The sequence below is a fragment of the Panthera tigris genome, chromosome A2 (genome assembly GCF_018350195.1).
Source record: "Panthera tigris isolate Pti1 chromosome A2, P.tigris_Pti1_mat1.1, whole genome shotgun sequence".
Lineage (NCBI taxonomy): Eukaryota > Metazoa > Chordata > Mammalia > Carnivora > Felidae > Panthera > Panthera tigris.
This window is the reverse complement of record NC_056661.1, coordinates 8612927-8627233: the sequence shown is the minus strand read 5'-3', so window position 1 is coordinate 8627233 and position 14307 is coordinate 8612927. Positions and strand designations below refer to the sequence as shown.

The 14307-nt window shown below is 55.9% G+C and overlaps 1 protein-coding gene across 1 annotated transcript; it reads left to right on the top strand.

The window, feature by feature from the left end:
• The first annotated feature begins 279 nt into the window (after positions 1-279).
• Positions 280-13027, top strand: RGL3 (ral guanine nucleotide dissociation stimulator like 3). Its single transcript, XM_042978231.1, has 19 exons — positions 280-346; positions 811-924; positions 1580-1803; positions 1932-1985; positions 2103-2317; positions 6181-6323; positions 6410-6625; positions 7331-7434; positions 7556-7640; positions 8781-8837; positions 8947-9033; positions 9236-9268; positions 9349-9470; positions 10167-10262; positions 10364-10432; positions 10521-10617; positions 11243-11395; positions 11482-11596; positions 12592-13027. The coding sequence occupies exons 1-19, from the start codon at positions 314-316 to the stop codon at positions 12708-12710; spliced, it is 2136 nt and encodes a 711-aa protein (XP_042834165.1). The 5' UTR covers positions 280-313; the 3' UTR covers positions 12711-13027.
• The last annotated feature ends 1280 nt before the right edge of the window (positions 13028-14307 follow it).

Genomic DNA, 14307 nt, shown 5'->3' with positions numbered 1-14307 from the left:
GCTTAGCTGTACACACTGGCTCACCCACACCTGGAGACACAGAAAAGAACCCTTCCCTGGGAGAGAGAGGTGTCCTTTCACCTGAGCACAGGTTGATATACCCCTATAGGGAAAGCCTGGACCTCTCTTCCCTGGGCCTGGGCTGGCGCTGGGGTCCAGCTGGGGGCATCCGAGAGCCGTGGGTCCTGCCCCGCCCCTGCACGGCCAGGTCGCCCCGCCCTGCCCCACGGGCCCCAACGCCCGGCCACTGCCCGCCGCCCGTCGGCCCTTCCGCCTCACTCAGCCGCGCCGTGGAGCGGGACGGGCACTGGCCATGGATCGGACAGCGGGCAAGGACCTCGCCCTGGTAAGGGGACCAGGGGTCCCGGACGCCACATCCCTGGCGATCCCAAGGTCCCGAAGCTCCAGGTCCTCGCCTTCCGGACCCTATCTCCCCCCAAATCGGACACTTGATTCCCAGCCCGGCCTCCCGGTCCCCGACCCAGTGAAGTGGCTGGTAACCTCTTAAGGATGGGGGCGTCTCCGAGCTCATCTGGGGGGGGGGAGGGGACAGGGACAGACTCCGTGAGCCTGGACCCTAGGACGTCCCCGAATGCCACTCCATCCTCTCAGGACCAGGGAGGAGGGTACCCGCGGCGCCGAGGGGACTTCCCTAGCCCGGGACGCCGCCCCGAGTTTCGCAGAGTCTGACCGGGAAGGGGGAGTGGTGCCGGGAGTCCTCGCCCCGGACTTAAGTCCTCGCGGGAGAGGGGGGGCCGAGGTCCCGGGCCCCCTCCCCCCGCGGCGCCCTCAGCCCGCCTCCGCGTCCAGGCGCCGCTGCAGGACTGGGGCGAGGAGACCGAGGAAGGAGCGGTGTTCAGCGTGTCCTTACGTCGGCAGCTCAGTCAGCGCTCGAGCCCGAGGGAAGGGCCTGGGGGCAGCCAGGTGAGGAAGGGGCCGGAGGGCGGAGCCGGGCCGGAGGCGACCAGGTGAGGGCGGGGCTGAGTGGAGGAGCCCGCAGGCAAAAAAGGTGAGGGCGAAGCCGAGGGGCGGGGCTGAGCCCCAGGGAGGGGCGGGGCCTAGAGGCAGACGTGGTCGCGGTAGAAAGGCACCCCCGGGGGCGGCCTGGTGAATGGGGTCGGGGCGCGCGGCGGGCCCGTCGACCGCGCGCTTCCGGAGCGGGGACCTGGGGACTAAACTGGACGGCAGGTCCGCCAGGCCTGGCCTGGGTCCGCCAGGCTTAGTGGGCGGCGCTGGAGGGAGGGGTCGTCGTTAGCGGCAGCCGGGTGAGAGCGGACCGGGGTGGAGGGCTGGGGCGGGAAAGACCAGCGAAGCGCGTCTGGAGAGCTGGGAGCCGCGCGGGGAGGGGTGCGGGCGAGTGAGTGAGGGCGCGGGGCGGGGCCCGGGGGACGACCCGGTCCCGGGCGAGTTGCGAGGGTCATTTGGGCCTGGAGCAGAATAATGAATCCAGGAGGCCGGATTCCGAGCAATGGGCGGGACCAGACGTAAGAGCGCTGCTTAGCGCTGGGCATAATTGGAAAGGGGGTGCTCCGGGCCACTCCTCTGTGTCCCTTTGCCTCCCCCCCCCCTTGCCCCGCAGGCCTCCAGCCCCGCTGCGGACGCCTTCCTCCATTACCGCACGAGCAAGGTGCGGGCGCTGAGGGCCGCGAGGCTGGAGCGGCTGGTGGGGGAATTGGTGTCTGGAGACCACGAGCAAGACCCGGGCTTCGTGCCTGCCTTCCTGGCCACCCACAGGGCCTTTGTATCCACTGCCCGTGTGCTGGGCCTTCTCCTGCCACCACCGCCACCGCCCCTGCCTCCAGGGTCAGTACCAACGGGTAGCCTCCGTGTTCTCACCCCCAGACTCTCCTTTGGGTGCTCGCTCCTGCATTCTTTCCCCCTAAGCTCCCCCTAGCCTCCCTCTTCTCCTGATGGGGGATTGCTTTTCCCAGGACAGAGATCAAGAAGACAGAGGCAGGAGGTCTGCCCGTCAACAAGAACTTAAGGTTGGTCTCCCATAGGTGAGGGTAGGGGGTCCTAGAGGTCCAAGGTCGATCTGAGGTGTAGGGGCCCCCAAGGTCCAGAGCTCTGGGCTGGGCTCTGAGGCCCTCCATTCTGACCAGGGCTGTGGTGTCCGTGCTGGGCTCCTGGCTGCGGGATCACCCTCAGGATTTCCGGGCTCCCCCTGCCCACTCGGACCTAGGCAGCGTCTGCACCTTTCTGGGCTGGGCGGCCCCAGCAGGGCCCGAGGCCCGGGAGGCAGAGAAGCTACTGGGAGATTTCCTGGAAGAGGACGAGCGAAAGCAGGAAGACGAGGAGCAGCCTGAGGCGTGGACAGGTGAGGAGTATGGGGCACGATAGTGCCCTGAGCAGGACTTTTCCTCCACGACCCGTCCCCCAGGGGCGTTCTCCCCTCACAGAGCTGCTACAGATCTTGGGCAAAGTTCTTAACCCTGTCTGAGCCTTCGTTTCCCCACCTGTAAGATGGACCTTTTGTCTAACATATTAGCACCTGTCTAATCCTCGGCACAAAAAACACTCTACCATTGGGTCAGGACGCCCTGTGTTTCTAGCTACAACTCCTTCCATTGCTACTTACGCTAGGAGCCACAGAGAGCCGGATTCAAATCCCAGTTCTGCCATCTGCTGACTGACCTTGACACTTCAGTCTCTGAGCCTCAGTTTCCTCATCTGTGAAAGGGGGGTGATGATAGTATTTGCCTGATTGACCTCTTTATTCATTCAATACATGCGTAGCTACTGGCTCTGGGAAATAACAGGGGACCGAGCTCCCAGTTCCCTAGGGAGGACAACAGTAAACAAGGATATAAGCAAACAGTGAGGGCTTGGCAAACAGTATTATCTTCATTATTGTTGTTATCACGGATTCTCGCTTATTGGAATCTACCATCTGTAACGAAAATACATAAAAAGTCATAGTGCGATTGCTATTTTCTTGTAGAAGGGGCATCAGCAAGCTATCTGGTCCTTTACTGAGTTTGCCCACCCGGTTGTAGAGAGCTTTGCGGGGGAGGGAAAAATATCTACCTACTTCATTCAGGTCTTCGTTCACTTCCTCAGACCTGCTTTCTCTGATCGTCTCCCCGCAAATATATCCCCCTACTCTGTGTCCTCGCCAGCCTTATTTTTCTGCAGAGCACTCACTGGCCTTGTCGCAGACTCTGTCCCCAGGGGCAGGAACAACCAAGATTTGTTGACTGAATAATTGCATCCTGCTTATAAAGTACCATCTTTCACCCATCTGTGTTCGAACTGATCCCTATCCCAAAAGCATCTAAATCCCTAACCCCCATCTTTTAATCCTCAGATTAAAGCGGCCACATTCCTCTCTGCTTTACAAAGTAGCAGCTATTTTTTTCTCTCCCTGGTGACAAAGTCTCGGTTATTTATGTAGATTTTATCCCTCTGTCTTCCCTCTTGGTTTTTTTTAAGTGTCTTTCTTCCTCTGCCTGCAGGATTTCGCCAGCTGATTTCAAGGCATTAGAGCTAAAGGGTCCAATGGGGTAGCTACTAGCCGCATGGGGTTATAGACACTGAACTTAAAATAAAAATGTCAGCGATTTGGTCACACTGGCCACATTTCTAGTGCTCATAGCCATAGTAGACAGCGCAGGTAGCAAAATGTCTCCACCACTGCAGACAATTCTATTGAAAGAACCGCCCTGAGCTGTGAGTTCTTGAAGTCAGAGGAGAAATGAACATTTATTGGACACCTACTGTGGGCCCTGCTCTGGGACACACTGCATTTTAACATCTTTCTGGGGGGGGGCATTACTTTTTAGTATGAAAAATTTCCGACACACAGGAAAGTGGAGAGAATGGTATAAAGAGCCCTCAGACACCCCTTGCTCATTTTTAACAATTAAGAATTTGACGCAAAAATGTCTTTTCAGGATAACCTGAAAACAGATCCCATGCTGATGCTACTTCACTCGTAAATACTTAGGTATGCGCCTTAACTGCCAAGGACTTTTTTTAAAATATTTATTTATTTTTGAAAAAGACAGAGACAGAGTGTGAGCGGGGGAGGGGCAGAGAGAGAGGGAGACACAGGATCTGGAGGAGGCTCCAGGGTCTGAGCTGTCAGCACAGAGCCCGGCTCGAACTCACAGACTATGAGATCATGACCTGAGCCGAAGTCGGAGGCTTAACTGACTGAGCCACCCAGGCGCCCCTGACAAGGGCTTTTTTTTTTAATATAACCTTGTGCCTACAATCTTTTCCAACAAAATCAGCAATAATTACTTAATTTCAAAAAATACCTAGTCCAGAATCAAATCCCCCCATTGTCCCTAAATCGTTTGGTTTTTTTGTTTGTTTGTTTTTTTGTTTTGTTTTTTTTTACAGTTGTTTCTTTGAAATCCAAACATCATTAAGGCACTTGGTCTTCCTTCTTTTTTTTTTTTTTAAAGTTTATTTATTTATTTAGAGAAAAAGTGCACATGAGGGAGGGGCCAAGAGAGAGAATCCCAAGCAGGATCCACACTGTCAGTATGGAGCCCGACACAGGGCTTGAACCCATGAACCGTGAGACCATGACCTGAGCCAAAGTCAAACGCTTAACTGACTGAGCCACCCAGGCACCCCAGGGCGCTTGGTCTTTCATTTCTTAGGTCTCTTTTATTCTATCACATTCTCCCTTTGCCTTTTGTTTATGTCATTGGGCGGGGGGGGGGGGGGGGGGGGGGGGGGGGGGATGAGTCATTTGTCCTGAGGAAGGTCTCACATTCTCCACTTACCTGTTCGCTGTCTCATGGTGACATGTAGCATGTTCTTCTATCCCCATATTTGCTGTAAGACCTACAGATTTGATTAATTGAGGTGCAATTTTTTTTCCAATGACAACTTTTTAAAACTAGGATTTTGCAACACCGTCTGTCCTAATTTGAAATTAAAGACAGCTAATTAAATGCACTTACAAAGGTAAGTAAAAAATAATACTACGGTGCTGTAACTCTAATATGAAGGAGAAATAAAGTGAAAGCAGCTCATACAATAATAAACTATGCTTGTTGCTGTGTTAGCCCTTAGGCATGTCTTACTAGGGGACGTGATGAGGTTGTCCAGAGCCTTTGTCTCTCATAGCGTCATGGTGAATGTGACAGTCACAAACACCAACTAATGCACCACACAGGTGCAGTAGCATAAACATTGGGGACATCGCTTTCCAGAATGGCGAACACTCCTAATTTCCAAACAAAAAGGATCCAGACTTTGACAGTTCTTGCAGTCCTGGAGCCAAACTAATGGGTGGTCATGAGCAAGAGAGTTGGGTTGTAGGTGCAGATTATTGTAAACAGGTTTTCCAAAGACGCAAATGTCCTGAAGTGGCATTTGGAGGTGGAGTGGCACAAATTCACTGAGCCTGTCAGCTCCCTGGTGGCAGATTTCGATTTCCAAAATGTCCCCTAGGGAGCGCCACCACCGAATCCCACTATGGGAAAAATCATTTCTTTCTTTTTTTCTTTCTTTTTTTTTTTAATTAAGTAGAATCCACGCCCAACATGGGCTTGAACTCACGACCCTGATACCAAGAATCTCATGCTGTACTGGTTGAGCCAGCCAGGTGCCCCAAAAATCATTCCTATTGATTATTTTATGGCAGTCTAGTATGTATGATCCTGTTTGATTTTTTAAAAATCCAGATAAAGAAATCAAGGCACAAGGGAGGTTAAAGTTCACATAGCAAGCCTGGGGGACAAATTTGGATTTGGACTTGGGACTGCCAATAGCCTTCCCTTACCTAGAAAATCATACCACCTCTCGCCACAATAGGGTAGACAGATCTTATTTCAATATAGGTTCAAAGACAAAACAAAACAAACAAAAAAACCCCCACAAACCTCTCTTTTCTACTGTAACCTGTAAGCACCTGGCTTCAAATCCCTGCCCTGCCATTCCCTGAAGGTGCGACTTAGGGCAAATTTTTCCTCCCTCAGTTTCCCCATCTGTGGAAGGTAGATAATAGTACCTCCCTCACTGGGTTACTGTGTTAAATCGCCTAGTGTGGACTACCACCCAAGGCGCTAAATGAACGTTTCTGTTGCTCTGACACCCTTAAAAATCCTCAGGGAGGTTTCCATTTTGCAGATAAGTAAAGTGAGACTCAGAGACATTAAGGCACTCGTCCAAGGTCCCAAAGCCAGTCCTGGATTCGAACCCCTTCTTATACTCCCTCAGTACCTCCTGGAGCTACCCAGACCCCACGCCCAGACTCCCCAGAAGGCTGCTGGGAAGAGGAGGAAGCAGTGGCGCGGGAAGGCCCTGAGCTCCTAGACTTCAGTGTAGACGAAGTGGCCGAGCAGCTGACCCTGATGGATGTGGTGAGGCCCGGTGGGACGCGGTAATGGGGCGGGTTCCGCGGAGCACAGATCCTACCCACCCACCCCCACCGCCTCCCTTCTCCCAGGAGCTCTTTTCTCGGGTGCGGCCCTGCGAGTGCCTGGGCTCCGTGTGGTCACAGCGAGACCGTCCAGGGGCCGCAGGCACTGCCCCCACTGTGCGAGCCACTGTGACCCAGTTCAACATGGTGATCGGTTGCGTGCTGGGCTCCGTGCTCGGAGCGCAGGGCCTGGCCGCCCCACAGAGGGCGCAGCGGCTGGAGAAGTGGATCCGCATCGCCCAGGTGCTTGTTGGGGGGTGGGGGGTGGGGGTGGGGCATGGGGTGGGGAACAGGCCTGGTGAGAGGCCGGGGACTGGAGGCGGAAGGCCCAAGACAGGGCTCTGGCAACGAGGGGAGGGTTGGGGTTGCGAGGTACCTAAGGGAAAGCCTGGAAGGGGTCCAGGGCTAGGGTCCAGGACTGCAGAGGGACACTGTGGGTTTAGGGATAAGAGGATGGGGTGGGAGAAGGTAATGGGGAGGCCGTGGATTGGAGGAAGGACCGAAGCCCGGAGAAGGGGGCGGAGGTCCCTACAGGGACTGGGTAGGGTAGGGGCGGGGCAAGAGCCTCAAGGCTGAAGAAGAGAAACAAATTGGGGGCCCACTAGAGTGGGAGGGGGGGAAGAGGGGGGAAAGAGGGTAAACGGTTGATACCCACGCGGGGGTGAGACATAGCTTCGGGGAGGAGAGGTCTGGGTCCTGGGGAGATACTGTGGGCACCTCTAGGGCTTGGGGAGAAGCGAGGAACGGGGACAGGTGCCAGGTAAGGAGTGGAGGGGCAGGTGGGGGAGAGTGGAGGATCCCGAGGGAGGAGGCTGACTCTTGGTAGCCTGTCAGATGGGGGGCGAGTTGTAGGAGTCTGGCCTGGGGTCAGGAGTCTCGGATCAAAGGTGGATCATAGCTGGGGGTCAGGCTTGGGGTGTGACCAGCGCCCCCGCCCCACCCGTCCAGCGCTGCCGCGAACTGCGGAACTTCTCCTCCCTGCGCGCCATACTGTCAGCCCTGCAGTCTAACCCCATCTACCGCCTCAAGCGGAGCTGGGGCGCCGTTAGCCGGTGAGGACGGGAGAAGGAGGGAAGGAGGGTTGGTGACGCTGGGGCGGGCCCTCCTCCTCCCCAGCGTCGCTCTGACCTTCCCAGGCGCTGATCCGTGACCCCTCTCTTGCCCCCGCCCCAGGGAACGGTTATCCACTTTCAGAAAACTCTCGCAGATTTTCTCCGATGAGAACAACCACCTCAGCAGTAGAGAGATTCTTTCCCAGGTAAAGATGGGTGTGGACCCCGGGGATCCCCCGCCCCAAAAAAGGGACCTGGGGCCGGGCAGGGCATGGCTTGTCATTGTCATAACATTCAGTGTCCTTCCAACACACCTCAGCAATGACCTTCCCCCGTGTTAGCGGACAGCCCCAGGGCTTTACTGCCTCGGCCGGCCGCCCTCCTTACAGCTCATACGCAGTGACTGCCTTGTTTATTCATTCAACAAATACCAGAAGTTACATGGAGAAGGTCGCTTGGGGCCAGAGTCCTAGCAAAGAGTAAAAAAATAAAATAGTGCTAGGACTTGACTTTGAGAAGCAAAACTAAAACTTGCGTGCCCGCGAGGCTGACGAGATGTAGGCCAGATTTAGATTTTAACTGCAGCTGGGTGCTGGTTCTTAGGGTGAATCCAGACTAGATGGAATGTGAAGCCTGTTCCTTCGGCCCAGAACATTCTTCACATTCACCTTCTTCAGGTCTCGCTTCGCCTGCTGCCTTATCACCCTTATCTCTGCCTGGTACAAGTGTCGCTTGGTTATTGCTGCCTCTCCCTGGCTAATGTCTGCTCTGCGAAGCCAGGATTTTCTGGTCTCTTTGGCTCACCGCTCCCTCCCTAGCACTCAGAACAGAGCCTGGCCCAGAGTAGCTGCTCAATAAATGTCTGTGAGTGAATGCATGTCTCGAATAAGGATAAGAGGTCAAGGAGCAGGGAGCTCTGAATTCAGCGCCTACCGTGTGGCGGGCACTGTGCCAGGAGACTCCTACCATGAGCCAGACAGATGAGGTTCCTGCCCTGGGGGGGGGGGATATCAGGCCTTATATAGGGAGACACACAACACGATAATAACGGCCTAGCGATGATATAATGAATTACCAGATAGAGCGATGCTGTGAAGGCAAGGTTCAGGGTATGGATAGCAGGCCTGTGCCATTCAGGCCGGGACAAGCCTTCTCTCCCGGGTTGAGGCCAGCCCTGGAGGAGGCCAGGGCCTGCCCCTTGTTGCTAATCGGCTCACTTCCCTTGTTCGGTTTTCCCCTGGTGGCCGCTGAAGGCAAACAGGTGTAGGTGGTGGGTCTTGAGGCATGTTTCCTGAGAAAAAGGGTCAGAGAGACCCCAGGACTGCTCAGTTCTTCCCTTCCCCCAGGAGGAGGCCACCGAGGGCCCCCAAGAGGAGGACCCCCTCCCAGGAAGCCTGCCCCCAGTGAGTGAGGTGGTTTGGGATGGGGGGGATGAGCAGAATCTTCACGGAATGGGGTGCTACGTGATGGGGTCAGTGACGGCTGAGAGTGACTGGAGTTCTGGGGCCACAGAAACTGCCCCCAGGCCCTGTCCCTTACCTTGGCACCTTTCTCACGGACCTGGTTATGCTGGACACAGCCCTGCCGGACATGCTGGAGGTCTGACCCCTGACCCTTGACTCCTGACCCCAGCACCACTTCCCCTCAGCACAGTGGGCCTCCTGACATCCTCCCCCTGACCCTGCCCGCACTCCCTACCCCAGCCCCCTTAGCGCAGTGGGGCTCCTGACATCCCAGCCCCTGAACTTGACCCTCAGTCCTCGGTTCTGGAGGCTCCAGTTCAGACAAAGTTTGCCCCCAGGGGGATCTCATCAACTTTGAGAAGAGGAGGAAGGTGAGTGGCACTGGGTGGGCATGGGGGGGACAGGGTGGGGGCAGGGCCAGGGCAGGTTCTCAGAGGCCCCGCCCCCTCAGGAGTGGGAGATCCTGGCCCACATCCAGCAGCTGCAGAAGCGCTGTCGGAACTATTGCCTGAGTCCCCGCACACCCATCCTGGTGGCCCTGCGTGCCCAGCGCCAGCTCAGCGAGGAGCAGAGGTGACTCAGTCCAGCCACCATCCCCCCGCGATGGCACACACGTATCGCTCCACCTCCTCAGACACCCTCCTGAGCCCCGACCCCCAACCTATGACCTTGCATTTCCCCCAGTCCACTGAGGGTCCCAGTTCACCTCAGATTTTGACCCCATCTGACTTTCTGACTTCAGCCTTTCATGGACAGCTGGCCATTCCAGTCACCTGTCCCATCCGTTTGCCTCCCCACCTTCTGACCCTATCTGACCTATGACCCCATTTGTAACCCCAGTCTGGATCTCTGAGCCCAGTCATTGACCCCGGTTCTGAATTACTGACTCCAACTTTGATGTGCATCTGACCATCCAACTCAACTCTCCCAACCGTTTCTTTTCATTCTGTTGAATCCATTGCCCCAGTCATTGACCCCAATGATCACTCGACCTGGAACTCTATCTTTGACCCAATTTTACTCCTCAATCCCACGCAGCCAATCCCCACGTGACCTGCCAACCAAGCCATCCCTTCTCATAACTAATAAGACCCCGGTGGCCCAATAGCCCGCCATTTACTACCCTGACACTGACGCTTGGTGCCCAACTCCTGCCGCACCCCCCCATGCCCCCAAAATGCGGCCCTTCACTGATTCTAGCCAAGCTTTCAGCTCATTCCCTGCTGCTTCCTGGCCCCGCCCCACCCCATGTGCACCTTGACTCCTCAGCTACCATGTCTCCCGTGTCATTGAGCCGCCAGCTGCCTCCTGCCCCAGCTCCCCACGCATCCGACGGCGCCTCAGCCTCACCAAGCGCCTCAGTGCGTGAGTCTCGGGGTGTGCGTGGGGACAGGGGTGGGCAGAGACGGGAGAGCGCTCCTGGGCCCGAGGCTGATCTCCTCCTCATCCCTCGTCTCTATCTTTAGAAAGCTGTCCCGAGAGAAGGGCTCATCCCCTGGTGGGAGTCCTGGGGACCCCTCGTCCCCCGCCTCCAGGTGAGTATCCCAGTTAGTGAAAGGAGTGGAGATGGCAGGGTCAGAGGTCAGGGCAGCCGCTCGACCTCAGGCTCTGTATCTCCCTCAGTCTTTCCCCAGGGTCCCCGCCATCTAGTCCTAGAACCAGAGACCCTCCTCCTGGCAGTCCCCCGGCCTCTCCAGGGCCCCAGAGCCCCACCACCAAGGTACCGAGACTGCCTGTGTGCGTGTGGGACTGTGGGCACCCAGGGCCGTGTGTGTGTGTGTGTGTGCGCGCGTGCATGTGCGTGTGTGGTTTCATGACCAGGCATGTACATAAGAGGCTGTACACGTGCTTGGCTGAGCACCCTGGGTGTCTGTCCAGGAGACCCTGTGCATCTCCATGGCCCTGTTTGAGGGATTATCCCTTAGTCTGGCTTGTGCTCGGACCTGGACCCATGAGTCAGCTTGCCCACAGGGCACTTTTGGGTGTGATCACACCTTTGCAAGGATATGTGTGTCCCCAGGAATGCGCATACCTAGGGTGGAAACATGGGTGTAAATATCCCCAGTATCCACGGGACCGTGAACGGGGCTGTTGATGGACTTGTGGATGTACAACAATCATAAGCGTTTGTGTGTATTTGCTGCTGTCCGTGTACATAGGAGTTCTCATGTGTCTATTGGCCATGTGTAAGTTTGTCTTTGTAACAGGGCACGAAGGTCTGTATGTGATGGGATGGCGTAGATGTGGGCTCGCGAGTGCCCCCTGATTGCCCGTCCCCAGGCTCCAGTTGTGTAGCGGGATGTATAAGGCTCCCACCACTCAGCCCCCACCCCCGCTGCCTACAGCTGCCCCTGAGCCCAGACCTGGCAGGCCCCCGGCCCTTGGCTTTGCCTCTGAGCAGCTCTCACATCTCCTTACCGGGGCAGCAGGGATCAGAGGCTCGAGTCATCCGCGTCAGCATTGACAATGACCACGGGAACCTGTATCGGAGCATCTTGGTGAGGGGTTGGGCCGGGAACCTGCCGGGGCAGCCCTGCCCTTGGAACTTGGCGGTCACGCCTCACCACCCACCTTCTCTTCCCAGCTCACCAGTCAGGACAAGGCCCCCAGCGTGGTGCAGCGAGCCCTGCAAAAGCACAATGTGGCCGAGCCCTGGGCCCATGACTACCAGCTTTTCCAAGTCCTTCCGGGGGACAGGGGTGAGTAGGGACTGCTTGGAGGCTGGACTGGGGATTAGCTAGGAGGGCAGCAGGTTGACGAGGGTCAAGACTGGCCTTAACAGGGCCGTGAGGTGGTTCCAGTCGGACACAGAGTAAGGGTAAGATAAAGCAGGGTGGGGGTAAGAGGCAGTAAAATATCCGTGCCTTGATTTTGTGGGGTCATGAGGTTGCCCTGGCTGTGTGAGAGAAAGGGGGACACGACAGGTGTCTTGTTGGGATCTGTGGGGAAATGAAATTGTCCAGGGTCACATGGGAGAGGGAGGAAAGGAGGTTGCCTTGGCTTAAATTTGTAGGATCATGAGGTTGTTCAGGCTCAGCCTGGCGGGGTGGGGGTCTAAAGAGGGGTCTGGGCTTGAGTTTGTGAAGAAATGGGTTTGTCCCAGCTCGGCATGGGGACCCTGCAGTCTCTGAATGTGGCACGCCACGTGGTATTGAAATTCAGGGTAGGGGGAACATGATGATGCCCAATCCAGACACAGATCGAAGGTTCCCCGGTTCTCAAGAAGGAGAGGACACGACATGAGTTTGGGGGGACATTAAGAAGGAATATAGGAAATTGTTCAACTATCAAGTGCGAGGGCCACAGACTATACAGGCTGGATGTAGGAAGTCAGAAGGTGTCCAAGTTCATGGTGAGGGCGGCAGGAACTTGGCTGGGAGTTGGCCGGGTGAAAAGGAAGCTGTTTGGGATGGGTGACCCGAGTTTGTCCAGCCTTCCGGCACAGGCTGCATAGACTCCAGAGAGAAATAGCGGGAGGTTGTCCAGGTCCGTGGCGGACGTGGTGGGAGAGACTTGAGGTTGTGCAGGCTTTGAGTGGGAAGGTGTCCAGGTTCCCCACGAGAGGACGGCTCAGCACTGGCTGAAGGGACGCAGGGTGGTTGTGCCAGAGTAAATGGCAGAAGGTTACTTCGGTCTTTCGTGGTGGGATATGAGGTGGTGCAGGCCTTTTACCGTCATGTCCACCCCTGGCCAGAGCTGCCGATTCCTGACAACGCCAATGTCTTCTATGCAATGAGTCCAGCCGCCCCTAGAGACTTTGTGCTGCGGCGGAAGGAGGGGGCCCGGCACACACCTACCATCTCCTCGACCTGAGGGGGCCCTCTTCTCCCTCTAGGGGCCTGGCCCCTGCCACCATGGATGTGGGGAGAGGCCTCCTCTCCCAGAAAAGTCCCATTCCCCCATAGAGCCATTGTGCTCTGTACTGTGTGACCCCCGCCCCCCACGCCCAACTTCATCGAATGCCATCTCTCTGACACTCCCGGTACTTGATCCTTATTCCAAAGCCATCAGCCCATGAGTGGCCGGATGAAGAGTTTCATCCCATAAACATAGAAGGCAGGTGGGGCACGGATGGGGGCAGGGGGGGGTCAGACCTTTCCCCAGAGAAATCTGACAACCCGGGGGGACGGAAGTGGATGAAAACAGTGCCCAAGGTTATGAAACAGGAGATGGGTCTTGTCTGTTCTGTGCCTCGTGTTCTCTCTTGATCAAGATCAAAATTAAAAAACAAAAACTGAAAAAACCCCAACGGCCTCATGAAAGGGTCTGGGTGAGACATGACCGGATGCCGGAGGGGGAGGGGCTGTCACACACGCAGGGGGCGGGACTCCCCAACATTTGGGGGGGCGATACGCTGCTTTTCCGCCATGGGTGTGGGAGACTGAAGAAGTCAAATTCCACTGGCATCTGAGACAAACGACATCATCACCCTTAAGTCAACGGGGTGTGAGGATGAGAGGGGTACCCTGTCTCTCTGTGCTGGGGTAGGAAGAAGAAACAGAGCAGGTAGAGATAAAGGGACCCATAAGGCCACCTGCAACACAGTCCTAACAACAGAAACAACTACATTCATTTTTTTGTAAGTTTATTTATTTATTTAGAGAGTGTGTGGTGGGGACGGGCAGAGAGAGAGAGAGAGAGAGAGAGCGAGAGGGAGAGAGAGAATCCCAAGCAGGCTCTGCGTTGAGTGCGATGCGGGGCTCGGAACCTGACTCAGGGCTTAAACTCACGAACTGCAGGATCATGTCCCCGAGCCGAAGTTGGACGCTTAACCGACTGAGCCACCCCGGCGCCCGCCACAACCGCATTCTTAGCAATAGTGTGTTCACGTAGGAACTTCTACTCCATGCTGTACATCAACTAGGGGCTTTATATATCTCACTGTTAATCAGGGTTCTTTGTGCTTCGAGTGTTCAGAAACCCAATTCAAACAGACATGCAAAACGGGAAACGAATGGCTCGTGTATTCGAAAGGTTCAGTTGAGTCCAGCGTCAGTCACCGTTGGATCCAGGGATTCCAAACATACCAGGATTTTGTTGCGGTCTTTGGGCTCTGATTTGCTGAAGAGACTGTACCCCCCCCCCCACTCCCCACCAAATCCAGCCACCATCTGTGGCAATAGAGCGACCACTGATTTTTAGCGGGCCACCCAGAGTAGAAAACACATTTCCAGTCTCCCTTGCAGCAAAGCATGGTCATGTGACTAAGTCTTGGCCAATGGGATGTGAGCAAATTTTAGTCCAGGTTTAACAGCTCTTAGGCTCTTAGGCTCCTAAACCTAAGGCCTGTGTCCTCCCCTTCCCTCTTTTCTGCCCCTCCCCCCATCGCTCCCGCCGCTGGTTAGAATGAAGCAGTGGAGTGGATCATCTTGGATTGAGGGGGGTTCATGTTCTTTGAATAACTGAGCAA